At 34.9% G+C, this 19605-nt stretch overlaps 1 protein-coding gene and 1 pseudogene across 1 annotated transcript; both read right to left on the bottom strand.

Annotated features, from left to right (window-relative positions):
- Window positions 1-6248: 6248 nt before the first annotated feature.
- On the bottom strand, window positions 6249-6731 carry LOC143617027 (secreted RxLR effector protein 161 pseudogene; annotated as a pseudogene).
- A 4724-nt stretch (window positions 6732-11455) lies between these two features.
- LOC143617026 (ATP-dependent DNA helicase Q-like 1) lies at window positions 11456-18121 on the bottom strand. The gene is made up of 10 exons (XM_077089700.1): window positions 17987-18121; window positions 17656-17924; window positions 17112-17378; window positions 16850-17013; window positions 15655-15751; window positions 15537-15580; window positions 15346-15460; window positions 14295-14648; window positions 13443-13664; window positions 11456-11705 (listed from the first exon to the last, which is right to left on the bottom strand). Exons 1-10 carry the CDS (start codon window positions 18105-18107, stop codon window positions 11595-11597), a joined length of 1764 nt encoding a protein of 587 aa, XP_076945815.1. The 5' UTR covers window positions 18108-18121; the 3' UTR covers window positions 11456-11594.
- Between the last annotated feature and the right edge of the window lie 1484 nt (window positions 18122-19605).

The following is a 19605-nucleotide window of genomic DNA, read 5'->3' as shown; positions in this document are numbered from 1 at the left end:
TTTGGTTATATTTTACTTAAAAGAAAAGTACAAAAGAGTTGTTCATGCTACAAAGCTTCCAATTTCTAGTATTTACATAACATTCATTGAACCAACGTTACACAAAAAACAAAACAAAAAACAAAATAGAAACAAAAAAATAATACATCAAACAACTTTCATTTATTATAGAAATCTACAAATGACTTTAGATTAAAAAAAACAAAAACAAAAAATAAAAACATCGAACAACTTTCATTTATTATAGAAATTCATAAATGACTTTAGATTTGTTAAAAAACAATCAACATGTAATTTAATATCTTACACTAAATTATAATTTGCAAGAATTTTTAATAATCTAAACCAACAATAATACAAACGGAACCTCCCATTTATAAATACAAGCGCTTAAAAAATCCCAAACAAATCCTTTTTTGAAACCCCAAAACTTTAAAAAAATCCCAAACAAATTATGTTCGGTTTGTTGAAGAGGGGTGTTGGTGTTTATGTATATGACAACTATTTAATGGCGGGTATTGTTGGTGATGGTACATGCACGGTGGAATTGTGATAAATTAGAAATAGTAAGGTTTGTGATTTACATGAAGAGTGATTTAATTAGGAGAGAGGGTATAATGAAAATGAAATGTGTGTAAATTTATTAGGAGAGAAAGTCTTATTACTAAAAACCTTATTACCCTTTAATATTTTAATGCATGCATGATGTGGTTAAATCTAGTTCACAAAATTAATTCTTAAGTTCTAAAAACTCAAGTAGTTTTTAAAAGAAATTATATATATATATATATATATATATATATATATATATATAGGGTTAGCTTCCTTTGAGAACCCTAATTTTCATAAGAACTTTAAGAACTAATCTAGACCACTCATTAATTATTTATTTTAAAAATAAAAAATTAAATAAAGAAGGTATAGTTGGAATCCTTTAAATTTCTCTCTCTAAATAATTAACAAAATACTCATTGTCTTTCATCTTTGTACTTTTTTTTCTTTCTACGTATTTACACACATGTTAAGAACAAATTGATATATGGTTACATCTATTTTTTTAAACTAACGTTTAAGCTAATTCAAGATGATATGCAAATATACATGCATTTAAATTTACGTGAGTATACTATTTACATATACGTAAACTTACATATTGTTCATTTTTACATATCCATTTATTTTTACATATGTAAATCTTCATACTAACCATTCAAATTTCAAGTTGATCATCTAATTCTATATATGTAAATGTTCATCTTAAATATCATTTTCCAATATGGTTTCTATAGAAACTGGTTATCTACTTACATACTGTATATGGATTGATATTAAATCATATAAAAGTCATTATATAAAAGATAAAACAAAAACTTTGGTTTTATGATTTCCCAGTACGTATATGACTTTTTGCAATATCAATTGCTTTTCAAAAAATTAATTAACTGCACTAACCTAGTTTCGTTGAAGATAAAATATAAAAAGGAGAATCGCTACTAACCCTTGACGAACGTAGTGCTAATTTTCAATAAAACTAATAAATACCAATTGACCAAAAAACAAAAAAACATGAACCAAAATTCAATTGTTTAATTTAAACTGGGAAGAGAAATCAAAAACCGTAAGGGGTGTTTGGTACAGAGAATGGAAATGGAGAGAAAATAGAAATGGAAATGGAATTGTAGAGAAAGAGAATTGGTATGGAGAATGAGAATCATTTCTCTTGTTTGGTACACGAGAAAATAAACAGAGAACTCTATCATACCCAACCCCACCTCCACCCAACCTGACACCACTCACCATCGCAGCCCCACCACCACAGCCCCACCACCACAGCCCCACACCACCAGCACCACCACCACAGCCCTTTCTTCAACCACAGCCCACCACCACCGGCTTCCGCCACCAAACCCCCTTCTTCAACCACAGTACACAAGAAATTAAAAAGATTCAAATTTTTGGAACATAAGATATAGAAAAAGGAGGCTCAGATCTGTCATCACTGCCTCTTTGGAGATTTTGTGGTGGTGGTTGTGGTGGCGATGATGATGATGATAATCAGAAGCCACCTGCAACCACCGCCGATTTCCACCACCACTGTCACCCACCTGCGACCACAATCAACCGGTTACCATCTCTGTGTTCACCACTGCGAACGGCGGAGACGGGGTGGTGGTTGCAGACTTGGAGACGGGGTGGTGGCCGGAGACGAGGTGGTGACATGCTATGAGAAGACTGCTGAGAAATGGATTTCTCTTTGTTTTAAAGAGAAATGGAATTCTCTAGTTTTAGAGAAATAGAAAGATAAATAGAAATGAAAAGTGGAAAACAAACAAAAGAAATATTTCTAATTCCATTTCTCCCCAATCAAATCCCTCTACCAAACACCCCCTAAATGAATTAAACGTGATTAAGAAGAGAGATTGAAGAGATTATAGGAACACTTAAGAAAGAGAATAGTTTTGATATCTAAAATGCCCTTTTACTTATTTAGTTATTACCCATAGCCTTTTATTTAATTACCCAAATGCCATTACAATTTTTAACCATTGATCAAAATGTAAATGGTTAAGATGAGTTCTCAAAGTTCTTATAAAAATGATAGTTCTTAAATGATGCTCATATATATATATATATATATAGGGTTAGGATAAAATAAAGGAATATTGGTTTTTAATACTCTCAATTTTCCCTAATTGGTTGATAACACTCCCAACTTTTGATTTGTCACCCACCACTCCCAACTTTCACCCTATTTTCTTATATCACTCCCCGTCTAAATGAACACTAACCTCGTTAGTGTTTTGGACTAAAAATGTCATTCAAATTAATTTAGGGGGTAAAACAGAAATTTTATTTTTAACACACAACCTCCATTTCCGGTGACCTCATTTTTCCGGCGACCTCGTTTTTTCAGGAGAATTTTAGTTTTTCGGCTATCTCGTCTTTCAGAACATCATATCCATCATTTCACCAAGCATCACATATGAATTTGAGTTTTCCGGCTAGTTGCAAGTTTCCGGCGAACACCATATCCATCATTTCACCGCCCACCACCCCAAAACCGCAACCCCCGCCACCGCCAGTGTCTCACCCACCCACCTTCCGGGATCTCCTGCATGCCGGAAAATTGAGTTGCAGGTTTCCGGCGAGCACCATCTTCATCATATCTCCACCGGTGCACAATCTTCATGATCTCCATCACCTTTTTACACCTCTGAACCATCTTCATTTTCTGAAAGACGAGATAGTCGGAAAACTCAAATTCGTCAGAAAAAAAGAGGTCGCCGGAAAAACAAGTCACCGGAAATGAAGGTCGTGTGCTAAAAATAAAATTTCTGTTTTACCTCCTCAACTAATTTGAATGGCATTTTTAGTCCAAAACATTCACGAGGTTAGTGTTCATTTAGACGGGGAGTAGTATAAGAAAATAGGGTGATAGTTGAGATTGGTGGGTGATAAATCGAAGGTTGGGAGTGTTATTTACCAATGAAGGAAAGTTGGGAGTATCAAAAACCAATATGCCTAAAATAAAATAAAATTCACTTAAGTTGAGAAACTCTAAAAACTCATTCTCAATAACATGTTTTTAATTAAAGTTTAAAACTTGTGGTCCACAATTAAAGTTAATAAAAAATAAAGTTACATTTTCCCTCTCCTAAAAATATGTTTTAAAGTTAAAAATGATGTAAAAAAATTATGAAACAAATTTTTTTTATTTTTCGATGTTTTGTATTAAATGTAACAACATATATTATATATGTAAAAAACTGATGTTATATTGGGTTTTTACGGGTTTCTCAACTCAAAAGGGCTTTCATTCTATACATATATATATATATACACACACACACAAAAATTAAGCATCTGCAGAAAATCCACTCCAGGTGCGAAAACCCTGGAAACCCAAATGTGGGGAGACGTATACAAATAAATAGTATGTGTTTATGGAGACGATCGAACAGGAATACCCTAAACGAGGACTACTTGATTTACCACGATGCATCAAACACTATTTCTCAGATCCGCGATGTAGGTATACAAATAAATAGTATGTGTTAATTGTTTTTATTTATTTGTTATCTAAATTTATCCATTAGAATATTGTTTATATATATAGGGGAGAGTTATACTAAAAAGAAGTAGTTTCCTAGGAAGACTATGAATAAATCATAACCATTTGATCATGTTAATCAACGGTTGAGATTTAAAATCACCAAAAACCGTCATAGTTTCCTATAATTACTCTTTCATCACTATAACCGACATAGTTTATTAGAATTATTCTTTCACCATATGTTGTAATGACACTTGTCAAAACTCTATTGGTTCTTATCATTCTTAGGAAACTCTTTCTTTTTATTTGAACCTTTTTCTATATATATATATATATATATATATATATATATATATATAGAAAAGGGTTCAAATAAGAATAAGGAGTTTTCTAGGAATTGTAAGAACCAATCAATTTTTGACATTTGACATTACAAATGATGATGAAAGAATAATTCTAGGAAACTATGTCGGTTATAATGATTAAAGAGTAATTATAGGAAACTATGTCGGTTATTGGTGATTTTAAATCTCAACCATTGATTAACATGATCCAATGGCTATGATTTATTCTTAGTATTCCTAGGAAACTATCTCTTTTTATTTTAACCTACCCCTATATATATATATATAGGTGGGTTATAATAAAAAGAAATTGTTTTCTAGGAAGAATAAGAATAAATCTAGGCCATTAGATCTAGGATCTAGTGGTTGAGATTGGTAGTTTTCAAAATAGCAAATAGTTTTCTAAGATTAAGGATTTAGGCTACATAGTTTCCTAACTCTAAAGTTTATGCCCTTCCTACTCTTCCTACAAAACTATGCATTTTTATTTTAACCTTTTTATATATATATATATATATATATATATATATTGTAATTAGCAACAACTATGTAAATTCGGTACCGAAAGCAATTTTAAAAGTCGTTTTTTTTAATTAAAGGTTCTACCATTTGATATTCACGAGTGAAAAAAGTTGTTCATTTTTGTTTCATAAGTGGGTAGTGACGGAGAAGAATGGAATCTCAGTTGGTGATTCTTGAATACTCATGTTTTCACTAATTTAATGGATGATGATTTTGAGCAAGATCTCAATGAATAATTAGTTTAATGATAATTTATGTGACTAGGTTTTTAAATTGAAAATTTAAGTATATATGAAATATTTATATTTTACTTTCGTAAGTTATGTCTTTGATCTACAATCTACATATATGGTAAGCAAACAGTTTATGATAAATTGAGTTATCTTTAAGGTTCGTGTTAATGGATTTTGTGTAGAGATTTGAAAAAAAAAACACATTGATTAGATTTTGTAATAAGTTTATAACGATTTAATATTATTTAAACAAAACAAATTAGTAGTTAAATAAACTGTTTTCAAATATATAATCATATATCTTTATCTGGAGAATTTACTAATTTCCGCACATGTAGTGTTAAATATAACAGAGTGGAGCCGATGCAAAACTAATATTATCAAGAACTTATCTTGATCAGTTTGCAGAACAAGAAAATTAATACTTCTTCTTAACTTTGTTATTCACAACCTAAAGAAACTCCAACCTTGAAACCCACTGTTACTTAGCCGAACAAAAAGAAAGCGGATGACAAACCTCTTGGTGAGCTGCACACAATATTAAATGGCAAACACAACTGAACTTATTGACAAACAAAAGACTTCGATGACTTTTATTAAGAAAAAACGACTAACGAAAAACTTAATATTCCTATGTGAACTAAAGGTTTATATAACACCCTTAATTCGAGTCCTAATCGTATTCAAATACATACTTTGAACCCAACTCAGATAGGATTTAGGATAAGACTAACTTAATTAAAATAAAACAAACTTATTAATAAATAGTAAACGAATTATTATTTAAATATCCTCCAAGCCACCCCATGAGATTTACCGAACCGCCCTTAAATATCTTCTCGTTTAACACTCCCTCTCGATATTTGCTTCCTTCATTCCCAAGAGAGTACAAAACTTCACAAGCTTCTCTTTTGGCAAACTCTTGGTGAACATATCAGTAGCTTACTCCAACGTGTTAACGTATTTAAAATAATTTCTCCATTAACATTTTCTCACAAATAAAGTGATAATGAACTTCAATATGTTTCGTACGCGCATGAAACGTGAGATTCTTAGCCAATAAGATTGAAGACACATTTCCCCATACAAGGTTACCTTCTCGTTCTTACCTTGATTTAACTCGTTTAGAAAACAAACCAGCCACACGCACTCTTGTGCAGCCATAGTCGCAGCCCTATACTCCGCCTCGGTAGTCGAAAGTGACACCGTAGGCTGCCTTTTGCTGCACCATGTAACAACACTTGAACCAATCAAGAAAACATATTGGGTTGTACACCGTCTCATGTCCGGATCTTTTGCATAATCGGCATTGCAAAACCCGATTAATTCCATACTCGACTCCCTCTTAAACTTAACATCATAGCTCGGAGTCGACTTCACATACCGCAACACTAACCGAGCAGCTTCAAGGTGCGGTTTTCTTGGAGCTTGAACAAATCTGCTAAGCACACCAACGACATACGCAATGTCGGGTCGAGTTAAGGTCAAATAAATAAGACTACCAATTATTTGCCTATACATGGTTACTTCTTCTAACTCCTTTCTTTCTTCGGCTCGAAGAGGCCTGTTTGGTTCCATGGGTACCCGTATCGGTTTCCAACTTTCCATACCGAATTTCACCAAAAGAACAACGACATACCGATTTTGGTGAAGTACAAACCCAACATTCCCGTACTCAAGCTCTAGACCCAAAAAGTGCGTTAATTTCCCCAAGTCTTTCATGAAAAAATGAGTGCACAGATTCGTTTTAGCTGCTCCACAAAGTAGACTAAATCACCGGTAATAATTAAGTCGTCTACATAAACGAGGACAACAACGGTTTTGTCACCTTCGGCTCGGACGAACACACTGGTATCGGCTATTGTAGGAACAAATCCGTTGAGTTCTAAAAACTCACCGATCTTACCGAACCAGGCTCGTGGTGACTGTTTTAAACCATAAATTGCTTTCTTTAACTGACAAACATAATTAGGAAAATTTTGACTTACAAAACCTCCCCGTTGATCCATGTAAATTATTTGATCTAGATCACCATATAAAAACGCATTACTAACATCAATTTTCCATAAATCCCAACCTTTGCACGCAACGATAGCTAAAATTACTCGAATCGAAACGAGTTTAGCTACGAGACTAAACGTATCTTCATAATCGATCCTGCACTCCTGGGAAAACCCCCGTGCCACTAATCGAGCATTATATCTTTCTATCAACCCGTCGGCCCGTCTTTTAATTTTAAAAGCCCACTTACATGAAATTGGTTTTACATCACCCGGCTTCGAAACAAGATGCCAAGTCTCGTTACCGACTAAACCTTCTAACTCTTGCTTCATGGCTTCCATCCACTTAGGATCCCGTAGGGCCTGCTCTATGGTTTCGTGTTCACGTTCAGTTTACTGAATAACAATTAACGCGACGTTTGCATACCTCGGGTTTGGTTTACTAACCCGTTCGGACCTCCGGACAGCTGGTGAGCTTCCCTCGACGATTGCTGAAACGTACGAATTTTTAGACTGAAACCCGGACTGACCGGTTGATGTCTCGGTGCGCCACAGACTGATCCGTGTGTTGCTTCGTGACCTTATACCTTCTGTTTGATTCTCAACAGGTTGAACAATGGGTTCAACCTCCTCTTCATTGTTTAACTCCACAGCAACATACTTGTCAACTTCTTGTCTTAAGTCTTGAGTTTCGGGTAACACTTCTTTACTTGGAGACCACCAAGATGAATTTTCATCAAATATTACATTTAGAGACACATAAATTCGCCCGGTACTCGGCTCACAACATCGCTACCCTTTCTTTTCATTATCGTAACCAACAAAAATACATCTCGTTGCCTTTTTATCCAACTTGTGTCTGAGATACCCCGGGTGGAACACGTAACATACGCATCCAAATACTTGAAAGTAACTAACATTCGGTCGGATTTTGAACATCTTCTCGTATGGTGACTCGTAGCCCATTCCTTGTTGTGGCAATTGGTTACTTATAAACGCAACGGTACTCATTACCTCCGCCCAAAATCTCCCCGGTACATTCATGTTATGCATCATGCTTTCGATCATGTCGGTTAGGGTCCGGTTCTTTCTCTCTGAAATCCCGTTGTTCTCGGGAGTATTAGAACGCATTAGTTGGCGTTTAATTCTATTTTCTTTTAGAAACAAAGAAAATTCAGGGGATGTATACTCGCCTCCGTTATCAGAACAAAGGCACTCGATGCTCCTTTTTAGATCCCGTTCGGCTTCTAACTTGAATTCTTTGAAACGTTCAAACGCCTCGGCTTTCTCCTTCATGAAAATACCCACAAACATTTAGAATAATCGTCAATAAATGATATCATATAACTCATACCTTTGATTGACGGTTGTTTCACCGGACCGAACACATCGGTATGAACTAGCTCGAGAGGGGCTTTAGCTCAATAACTAGAGTTCTCAAATGGTTGCTTATGATCCTTTCCAAACTGAAAACAACCACACACTACATCCGTTTTTTACTTCGAGTTCGGGTATTCCCGCCATGAACTTCTTTTTCACGATTAATTGAAGTTTATCATACCCGAAGTGGCTTAAACGTTGATGCCACATATCTGTGTTTAGATTCCTTTTCACCTTATTTACATACGAAGTCTCGGCAGACAATACATAAACCGAGTCCTTCTTTCTCCCTTGAATCACCGGTATGAATTTAGTTTCGAACTTATCGAAAATACTCACCTCGTTTGGCCCGAACAGACAATTTCATCCGGTGTCGGTGATTTGAGGAACCGACAACAGGTTCTTTTTCATGTCGGGAACATGAAACACGTTTTTAAGAACAAAACCACTTTCCTCGGAATATGATAAGAGATCAACCTCACCAATATGAGTTATGCCGTGTCGCGAATCATCGGCTATAAATACCACCTGATTACCCTCGTACTTAAACGGGTTCTTTAACCGCTTCTTTTCACCCGTTAGGTGATTCGAACAACCCGAATCTACTATTCAATCATTTAACAATTTCAAAGAGGGTTTTACCATAGCCGTTAACGCATGAACTTTTCCAATTCCGACATAATGGGCCTCGGCATCCCAAGGCTCTTCAGTTCGATTTTGCGTTGTCGCGGCGTTTCTTTCCTCAGTTGCACTCGTTGTACAATACTTTGCGATGTGTCCTCGCATGCCACAATTATAACACTTAAAAGTTTTTAAACGACGTGCATTTACCCTTTTTATTGTGGTTCCAATTCTTTCGATTAACACTTCCTTCTTGTTGGTTTTGTTCCTCAGGTCTATTCCATTTGTTGAAGTTGTTTGATCAATCCCACAGTTTCTTTTTGTTGTAACCATGGTTGGGTTTGAACTTTCCTTTTCCTTTGTCAGCAAGTAACGCCTCGTTTTCTTGATTCGGTACAGCAGAGACCGACACACCGGGCATCTGTTTGGCTAAGGATTCCTGTCCGGATAATAAATTTTCAAATTGCGAGAGTGACGGTTGTGTTGGCCAACCCTGAACAGCAACGATAAATGACTGAAATTCCGGCCTCAACCCGTGAATAATAATCTGTTTCATCCTCGCGTCTCCGATCCTTGATTGCTGATCTAAATCGGCAATCTCGCGACAAAGAGATTTCACTTTATGGAAGTACTTTGGAATCGTCATATCTAATAGAGTAACTGAAAGCAACTCGTTTTCAAGAAGTTGTAATCGGGTGTCGTTTTTCTTCGTGAATAGTTGTTCAAGAATATCCCATGCCTGTTTCGATGTTTCGGCTTCTTGAAAGTGATCTAATATCTCCTCTTCGACTGTTGTTTTTAACACGAACATCGCTCTCCCGAAGGTCCTGACCTTGAAGGCATGACATAACACATGTCGACCAAACCCGGTAATTAGTTTGGTTCAAACGCTTGATTCCGGCAACAAACGACGTATCGGCCATCGTTTCCTTCTTCGTTGGCTTCTTTTCTCACCACGAGTTTGTTTACGATCTACAGACCCGAATAATCGCCAAAGGCAACCGTCCGTGAGACTAATCTTTTGGCTGGACTTTGATCGACTAAACTCGATTACGTACGGATGTTCGGTGACCCGCCTCTGATACCACTTGTTAAATATAACAGAGTGGAGCCGATGCAAAACTAATATTATCAAGAACTGATCTTGATCAGTTTGCAGAACAAGAAAACTAATACTTCTTCTTGACTTTGTTATATACAACCTAAAGAAACTCCAACCTTGAAACCCATTGTTACTTAGTCGAACAAAAAGAAAGCAGATGACAAACTTCTTGGTGGGCTGCACACAATATTAAATGGCAAACACAACTTAACTTATTGACAAACAAAAGTCATCGATGATTTTTATTAAGAAAAACGACTAACGAAAAACTTAATATTCCTATGTGAACCAAGGGTTTATATAACACCCTTAATTCGAGTCCTACTCGTATTCAAATACATTAAATATGATTTAGGATAAGACTAACTTAATTAAAATAAAACAAACTTATTAATAAATAATAAACGAATTATTATTTAAATCTCCTTCAAGCCACCCCACGAGATTTACCGAACCGCCCTTAAATATAGTCTCGTTTAGCATGTAGCTCACAAGTTCTAACCTAGTATAGCAATAAGTTAGGAGTGATTCCATGAAAAGACAAACGGAACAGATTTTAATAAATCAAATCTCAATATATTCATTCCCCTAAGATCTCCAACTCTGAGTTTTTGAAGATTCACTACATATCACAATTGTTCTTCCTTTGATTGTTTGGAATGACCGGTTTAGTATACTTGTGAGGGATACATAGATTTTGTGTTATAAACCTAAATTAAACTTATCACATTTGGTTTAATCTCAAGTATTTCTACTACATATTTGGTTTAATCTCAAGTAAATCAATTTTGCCTTGTGTTCTTAAGTGATTTTGACTATATAATGTAATTGACATTTAAACGTGAATTGTGTTTTATACATTAAACATTTTCACCTTAATTCGCTTACTTTGGAATTTTACACTTAAGGACTCTATTTATGCTGTTGTTTATGGGATGTTTGACATCAAAATATTTTATAACTCTATTATTATTATGTTTATATAAACTTGGATTTTCACACTCAAAAGTTATCATGTCAATCCAACCCAACCCAACCCAACTCAACTCTAAGTCCTAACCATAATAATCGACTTCAAGCCGACCCCATTTCAACCTGTTACATAACTCACCCGTATCCCAGGGGTATCGAAACTACGAGGTTGAATATGAGCATGCGCATGTCAAAGACCTAAATAAAAGTTTTTCTAATCCCCTGATTGCTTCTCAGAATGATAGATAATTGACCCCATCAATCAATTAAAATTATTTTTAAAAACTCACAAAAGTGAAATGATATTAAGATTGACTGCACAAATCTTACTATTCCTAACCCCCATTAGTAATCTGCAATAACTGATCAGGAAGTCGACTTGAGACAATTATCACACGGATTAGATCCATTTTTGCACACACTCGCGTTAAATGATTCCCCAAAGTGCTCCAGTAATATCTGTCTACGACATTTTGCCTGCATATTTCACACAGGACATATATTAAATATATTTTAACAAAGTTTTTGGAAACCGATACCTACAGTTTTTGATAAGCAAACAAAACAAACTGGGTTCAAATGAGGAAGGTTAGTGAGCCAAGCCACTCATGAGCTACTCGAGATCGACTTGCTAAAAGATAAAAAAAAGCAAAGGTTAAACAAACTCGAGGCCCAATCTTCAGTTTTCGAGCTCAAGATGGCTCGCAAGCCTAAGAGAGTCATTTTAATATATATATATATACACATATATAGATAGATAGATAGATAAAGGATAGAATACGAAAATCATTTAACGTACAATAGGTACGCGACATTCTGGAACGTCCATCTTCAATAACCATCCTGATCCTAAAATCACAATTACGCGAGCCGGTATCCGTCAACCTCTTCTCCCGTCGATTCCGTCCACCTTCACCATCGCCGTTCAACGATTCCGTCTACCATCTTCCGACACAACCATCAATCGTTGCTCACATGTCAGTTGATAAAATTGCCCAATTGAAATTGAAACTGTTGAACTAATTGATCAATTAAACTTGGAATTGGTCCAATTAAACTTTATCAGAACACCCAGAACTTCTTAGAACTTCTAAACTTTATCAGAATTACTAAACTTTTTTGAACACCCAGAACTTCTAAACTTTATCAGAACTTCTAAAACTTTTTTAAACAACCTGAACTTCTTAGAACGTATTAGAATGTTTAAAGATATTCATTTTTTTTAACACCCAGATCTTCTTTGAATGTATTAGAACGTTTAAAGATGTTCTTTTTTGGTCAGAACGTTTAAAGGTATTCAGTTTTGTTTCAGAACGTTTAAACATAATATTTTGAACCCTAATCAGAGCTCGGTTGAGTGCGTTATTTCTGCAATCCCATAATCGATTGATGATTCTAAAGCCTCTTGCACATCAATTCGATTGATTAAATCATCAATTTTTGATCAATTTGAAGATTTTTAATGTTCAGTGACGTTCTATTTCAATTTTGGTTTTTGACTTTTGAGATTTCATACTGTAAGTTGTGATTAGAGTTTAGAAATTGGATGAGATAGATTAAGGAGTTCTGAATTTGGATCGGAATCGATTTTAAATCGATGAATTTGATCGCGAACTACTGTTTGGGTTATTTACCAAACTGCCACCGCGTGAAATTGAAATCGATGATCAGGAGTGTCGCGTACATAATGTACGATAAGTCATTATTGTACAATACTCACCCCTATATATATGGTTTGGATCAAATACAAATGAACTTAGCGTGCTAATTGTGAGAATCAAGCAGAGTAATTATATATACAAGTCGAGTAATTATGTAATTACATCATAGAGTAATTACATAATAATTTAAAAAGCATAAGTTAAATAATAAATAATAAGCGAGTCGAGGTTGAGCTTAAAAAACTATTCACGAGTTGAGGTCGAGCTTTAGATATAAATCTTGAAATGAACCAAGCTCAAGCCATAATAAGTTAAACAAGCCAAGCCGAGCTTAAGCTCAAGCTCAACTTGCTTAACTTACAAACCGAGCTTGAGCTTAAACGAGCTCGACTCGTCTGGCTTACACTCCCCTAGTTCAACCTAGTTTTCCAAACTCTAAACCTGCCGATTTGGATCGGTCTTAGCAGTTTTAATAGTTTTTTTAACACCCCTAAGATTTATGTGCTTATAAGTAATTTGCAAACGCGCATAATAAGTAGGCTTAATTAATTACCTTGTTTTCGCAATACTGTTGCATTTTACGAGCTTGTTCCATTGCTGTCTTAAAACTTTCTTTTTTATTACCTCCACTTCGTAACATGCAGACGATTCTGCTGAAATCTTTTTTCTGATATAAAGTAACACATTCTGAAGGCAGATTATCTCTTCCCGCCCTTCCAGATTCCTGATAATAGCTTTCTATTGACTTCGACAGTGTATTGTGAATCACAAACCGCTGAAAATAAATTACATTATTCGTCAAATAATTAAAAACCAATAAAGAAACAGACACAGATATATGCAAAATGCTTCAAAAGTAAATTTTACAAGACATGCATATAACATGATGAGCTAATTATTAACTGACCAAAAAATGAACATTTTTAGATCCTTTTTAAGTACTTACATTTGGAATATGGAAAACTTATATTTATTAACTAGGCAATAAAACTGTAATCTGTTTTCTACGAAAAAATTGTATATAATTCTATTATTAATAAAATCAATAACATTACTAACAATTAACATGATGAAAAAAGAAGGTAAATAAACTATCAAAATATTCTTAAATAACCAATTCTGCTATGACATGTACGAGACCGATTTTCTGGAAATGAGTTTCCAATCCCTAAACAATCAGAGACTCAAAATAACTTTATCAACTTTCTATTAAGTTAAAAAGGCAAGCACCTAAAAACAGCATTCTAATTAAACCCGCCAAAATGAACATTTTACTGTGCAAAACCAAGTATCAAACCCCTAAACAATCATATTATCAAAACCCAAATCTCTTTATCAAGTTACAATAATCAAACAATTAGTTTCATAGCAAAAATTCAAACTTAACAGAAACTTGTAAACTTACAACGTCAGGCTTGTCTATTCCCATACCAAATGCAATAGTGGCACACACCACGTGCACCTCTCCCGTATGCCATTTCTGCTGGACTGTCATCCTCTGGCGAGCCGACAAACCGGAATGATAATACACGGTTTTAATCTTGCATTTTTCATTTAGAAACTTAGAAACTTCCACACACTCGTTTTTTGAGAGGCAATACACGATCCCAGATGAGTTTATGAACCTATCAGATAGCAGCTTTCCAAGCTGCTTTAATGGCTCTTCGCTTTTATCAATTACTTCATACTTCAGATTAGGCCTATCAAAACTTGTTTCTAGAACAAGAGCATGAGGGATTCTTAACGCTTTCAAAATGTTCTGTGCAAAATAGAATGATATATTGGAACATCAATGTTGCACATGAATGGATAATAAAAAGAGATTGGATTATGAGATTTGAGTCAAACAGTTGACGTTGACTTTCTGGTCAACGCTAACAGAAAATCATGTTTTGAATCTGAAATATTAAAAACATCAACATTGCACATAAATGTACAGAAGACGATTGGGCTTTATGAGATTTAAGTAAAAAAGTCAACGTTCACTTTCTGGTCAACGCTGACCAAAAATATTATTCCTAGTCTGATATACTGAAACATCAACGTTGCACATAAACGGACGACAGAAGATGATTGGATTTTATGGCATTTGGGTCAAAGGTCAACACTGACTTTCTGGTTAACGATGAGCAAAAATCATTTTTAGACTGATATTTTGAAACAACGTTACAGATAATAACACGTATAAAGGCGGCAAGATGAGCATTTTGGGTTGGTTGACCCGCATACACTTTTTTGTTCATTGTATAAAGTAATTTGTAAACAATTAGTTATGATTTTTAAAGCAATATTACAAACAATAACAATTTGAATCTTTGAATAAAACACGATAGGAGATTGTGTGCATTTAAATACAGAGACAACCTATTTGACTCATTCCCCAAATCTATCCATTTATAAGTAAGCGGGTCAAAAATGGCACCTCTAAAAACATAAAAGCAAACGAGCAAGAATACCTTACGAACCGCTTCTGTTGCAGTAGCAGTCAGCGCCATTACAGGAACATTTGGGAAATTCTGCTTAAGACATCCTAACAATCTATAATCGGGACGGAAATCATGTCCCCATTGGCTGATGAACAAACATGAACAAAAAAGATATTAAATGTTTATATTACACGCATTTATATTTATATTAAATGCTGTACCTCACACAATGTGCCTCATCAACAACAAATCCAGCTAGTTGACCCTGTGACAATGCTCACCAACATTATTTGAAATGTTCTCTGTTTCAATTCTTGTACAACAAATTTAGAAACAAACCTTGCGGTGCAATAATTTTAAGGTGTCTTGAAACGAAAGGTTCCCAACAATCCTTTCAGGTGTAACATACAAAAGCTTGCATGACGGTTTCTCTCTCCTAAAACATGAAAGAACCGCATAGCGTTTGCTATTTATATACTGAAATGGTCAAGTTAGCATGCAAATTGGTTTTAATGTACAAAGGGTACGAAGCCACTAGAACCCGACACGTGTTCTTGGGCTAGGGTAAATTCATTTGTGTCATAATAACGCAAGAAGAGTCATAGTTGTCAAAAGAGAAAATAGCGATCGCTATAGCGAATAGTGTAGCGTAGTGGCAGGCTAGCGCTAAGTGGTCTGTAGCGACATAATAACGTGAAATAGCGACCATCTGCATTTTTATTTTATTTTATCTTATTAGCTATTTTGGTGGTATGTATTGATTATAGTCGCCATTTTGGTCGAGTACTTCAATGTAATACATTTTAAAAAATCTAATACCTTATCACTAAACATCAAATAGTGCCCGCTATTTCATTGCTATCCCTACGTAGCGTATAGGTACGTTTTCACTATTGACCGTTATTCTCTATTGACAACTATGCGAATATTACATAATTACGCACACTATAAATAATTGTGCAACGTATATAACTAATGACACACATATAATACGCAACTTTAAAAACAATTCTGCAACGTATACAACAATCATGCAACCTATGTTTATTAATTGTGCACATTAATCATTACGCACGTTATGCCATCACATCGACGTTTAAAATAAGTTAGCAATATATGCTCAAATCAAAGAGAAAAAATTCTAAATTTAAAGTGTAATTTCTTTTTTAAAGAAATAATGTCATACAAAGTAGTTACTTTTGTTTAAAATAAACAGGGGGGGGGGGGGGAATCAATAATGGTAGGCTATTCCAGTTTTACCCCTCCAGACCCTTTTCACGCTTAGACTTCTGACATGACATCCCATCATCTGAACCCTTGATTTTCTCGATCAAGGGTGAAAAATCCTTCTTACACATTGCAGGTTAAGAATCCTTTTTATTTTAACCTTTTTCTATACTACAAAATATAATGTGTATGCAGTAATAGCAATGAGAATAAGCAGTAACTAACAGCTAAGTTAAGACAGTTGAAAACCAACCTTTTGTCACTAATTTTAATATATGAATTTCAAACTTGAGAATAAAGGCCTTACCTTAATTCTTGGAGCACAACAGACGCTTGTGAAGCAGTCTGTTGTGAATTTAGAAAAGTTGATGGTACTCCAAATTTAAGGTTCAAAGTAATAATCTGGTCCTGAATGAGAGACAAAAGAGGAGAGATTACAATGGTGACACCTGGCTGCATTGTTGCTGGTAGCTGCATGATACAAGTATATAAAAGTCAGTTTCAAATTGCTGATCATTAAAATGATATGTATAACAAGTATCAAGTAAATAGTAAACAATAATAATAACCTGGTAACATAGACTTTTACCGCCACCTGTGGGCATAAGAATGAAGCAATCACGTTTTTCCACAAAGGCTTTACAAGCCTGATGTTGTAAGGGACGGAACGTTTTGTTACCGAATATCACAACGTTTGCTAGTTCAAGATCGTCTAGTGCTTTCAGCTCTTCATAGCTGAGAGTTCCAGTTCCATTGTTTGAAGGCGCCATGGCGGTGTTAGTCTTGTTACCAAAAAATGATAAAGCTGAGGTTTGTGTGGTTTTAATCTTGGCATCCTATAACAGATAACAAACAAATCAAAACTATTATATTGTAAATAAAACCTATTTACAGTAGTAATGTGTTTAGTTATTTTGTTCATTGATCCCTTCCAGTACACATCTTAATAGGCATTGGCTGTTATAAGTAAGCATAAGTAAAACACTAGAATCATAATAGAAAGTAACGTGGGTTTTAACTAAGAGGAATCAGTGTTCATTCGGTTAGTTTACAAACCTAGGTATTAACAATGCATAAACTGATTTAAAAGTATAATAAACCGGTATCTCTCACCATGTTTTCCTTGTTGGTTGAGATAAGAAAATCAAGATCTTCTTCATCCTCACTGGTGGAATCCAAATGCATAAAGTTTTGATGCTTCTGAGTTGAGTCCTCGATGACATGAACAAAAGGTTCCTCTGAGTCCTTGTTAAACATGTCAGCCAGGGTCTCCAAAATCTGTAAATCGTCCCACTCCTCGGTATGCTGCATAGTTTGAGCGAGTGATGCAAGATAATCATCCCCGCAATGCTCGACGGTGATAAAGTCAGAACCATCATCACCTGCACAATATATATATATGTAATGTATTTCTTGGGTTTAAAATAATAATAATAATAATAACCGTAGAGATGAACAAGACGATCTAAGCAGATTCGAGCGGAGTCTTGGTCGAATCCGAATTCGAGGGCCAAGCTTAACAATCTCGCCTTCTCCATCTCCACATCCTTCTTATTCTTCTCCATCTTCAAAACCTTACCTTACCTACCCGCGCACACTCCTCACTCCTCAAAGATCAAGTATGGAACCTGTTGTCTTTGGGATTTTGCTTATTTATATCATTTTGGGGGGTGTTTGGCCTAGCTTTTATTTTTAGCTTATACTTAAATCCCTTATTTTTTTTAATTTGTTATAATAGTTAGTTGCTTCAATGTTATTAATCCATTACCCATTTGGAGGTAAATGGGTAATTTACTCCCTTAAACAAATAAGCTTTCTTCACATAAGCTAAAAAACCATATTCAAGTAAGCTTCTTTAAATTAGCTTATATAAGCTTATAAGCCTAAGCTAAACCAGACATCAAGTTAAGCTTATTTTATAAAAAGAAGTTAAAAAGCTATAAGCCTTGCCAAAAAAGCTAGGCCAAACACCCCCTTTATACTTTTTCATCTCTACCATATACATCATAAAATTTGTTTACATTTATTATAATTTCTTGATTAGACCATAATAATATTGTATTCTGAATGTTAAAAAAAACACTAAAATGCACAATAATAACAAAATAATGTCATACTACATTTCTCTCCGAGATTCCATTATTTCTTGCGCAGTAACATCTCTTATCGCTGCCATAAGCATAGCATCGTTACCCGTACGATTTGTAGCCGGAACTTCTTAATGATCATCTTCTGTGGGACTGTAAGATTCTTGTTGGGTCGCTTCAAATGTGTCATCAAACCTACTGGCTTTTCTAATAAAGTTATGAATACCCATCGATGCTATCACAGTTTTCACTTTGTGATCGTATGTGTAATTAACTTGCATATCTCTCAATAGCGCCCACCTAGCTTTCCATACTCCAAAAGTCCGTTCAATGATATTTCGCAGTGATGAGTGGTAATAATTAAATGGTTCTTTTGATCCGCGAGGAGCACGCATAGCACTAGTCTGTCCATGTCGAAAATCCGGTATATGATAACGGATGTCCGTACCTTTGTATGGAGCAAGATACTCTTTAGTATTTGGGTATCCGGCATCAACAACGTAATATTTATCTACAAATAAAAAAAAGTGGTGAGTAATTTCAAACAAGTGTTAAGAACATAAATATAGCATTACTAAAATTACTAACCACCCGTTGGATGTGGAAACTTAAGGTCCGGTCTCTGTAAGGCTTCATTGAAGATTCTCGTGTCATCTGCTCCCCCCTCCGCCTATCCGGCCCATACAAATGTAAAGCACATGTTAAAATACAAGTCGCCATTATATTTTGTGTGGCATATCCCTTTCGACCAATGTACTTCGGTTGGTCGTTCAATCGCACCGATGCGCTCACATGTGTCCCGTCAATAGCGCCAATGCAATCCTATAAATACAAAAGATATCATAATTAAAGCATTTGTTAAAGTAACCGGAACATTGAAAACCTTGAATATTATATTATACCTTGAACATTGGATAATATTATTTAATATATGTACGGGTACATCATCATTATAGTTTGTGGCTCCCTTGATTAT

The sequence above is a fragment of the Bidens hawaiensis genome, unplaced genomic scaffold (genome assembly GCF_021521415.1).
Source record: "Bidens hawaiensis isolate Kalapana, Puna unplaced genomic scaffold, B.hawaiensis_p1.1 tig00051394_1, whole genome shotgun sequence".
NCBI lineage: Eukaryota > Viridiplantae > Streptophyta > Magnoliopsida > Asterales > Asteraceae > Bidens > Bidens hawaiensis.
This window is presented reverse-complemented; position numbering and strand designations above follow the sequence as displayed.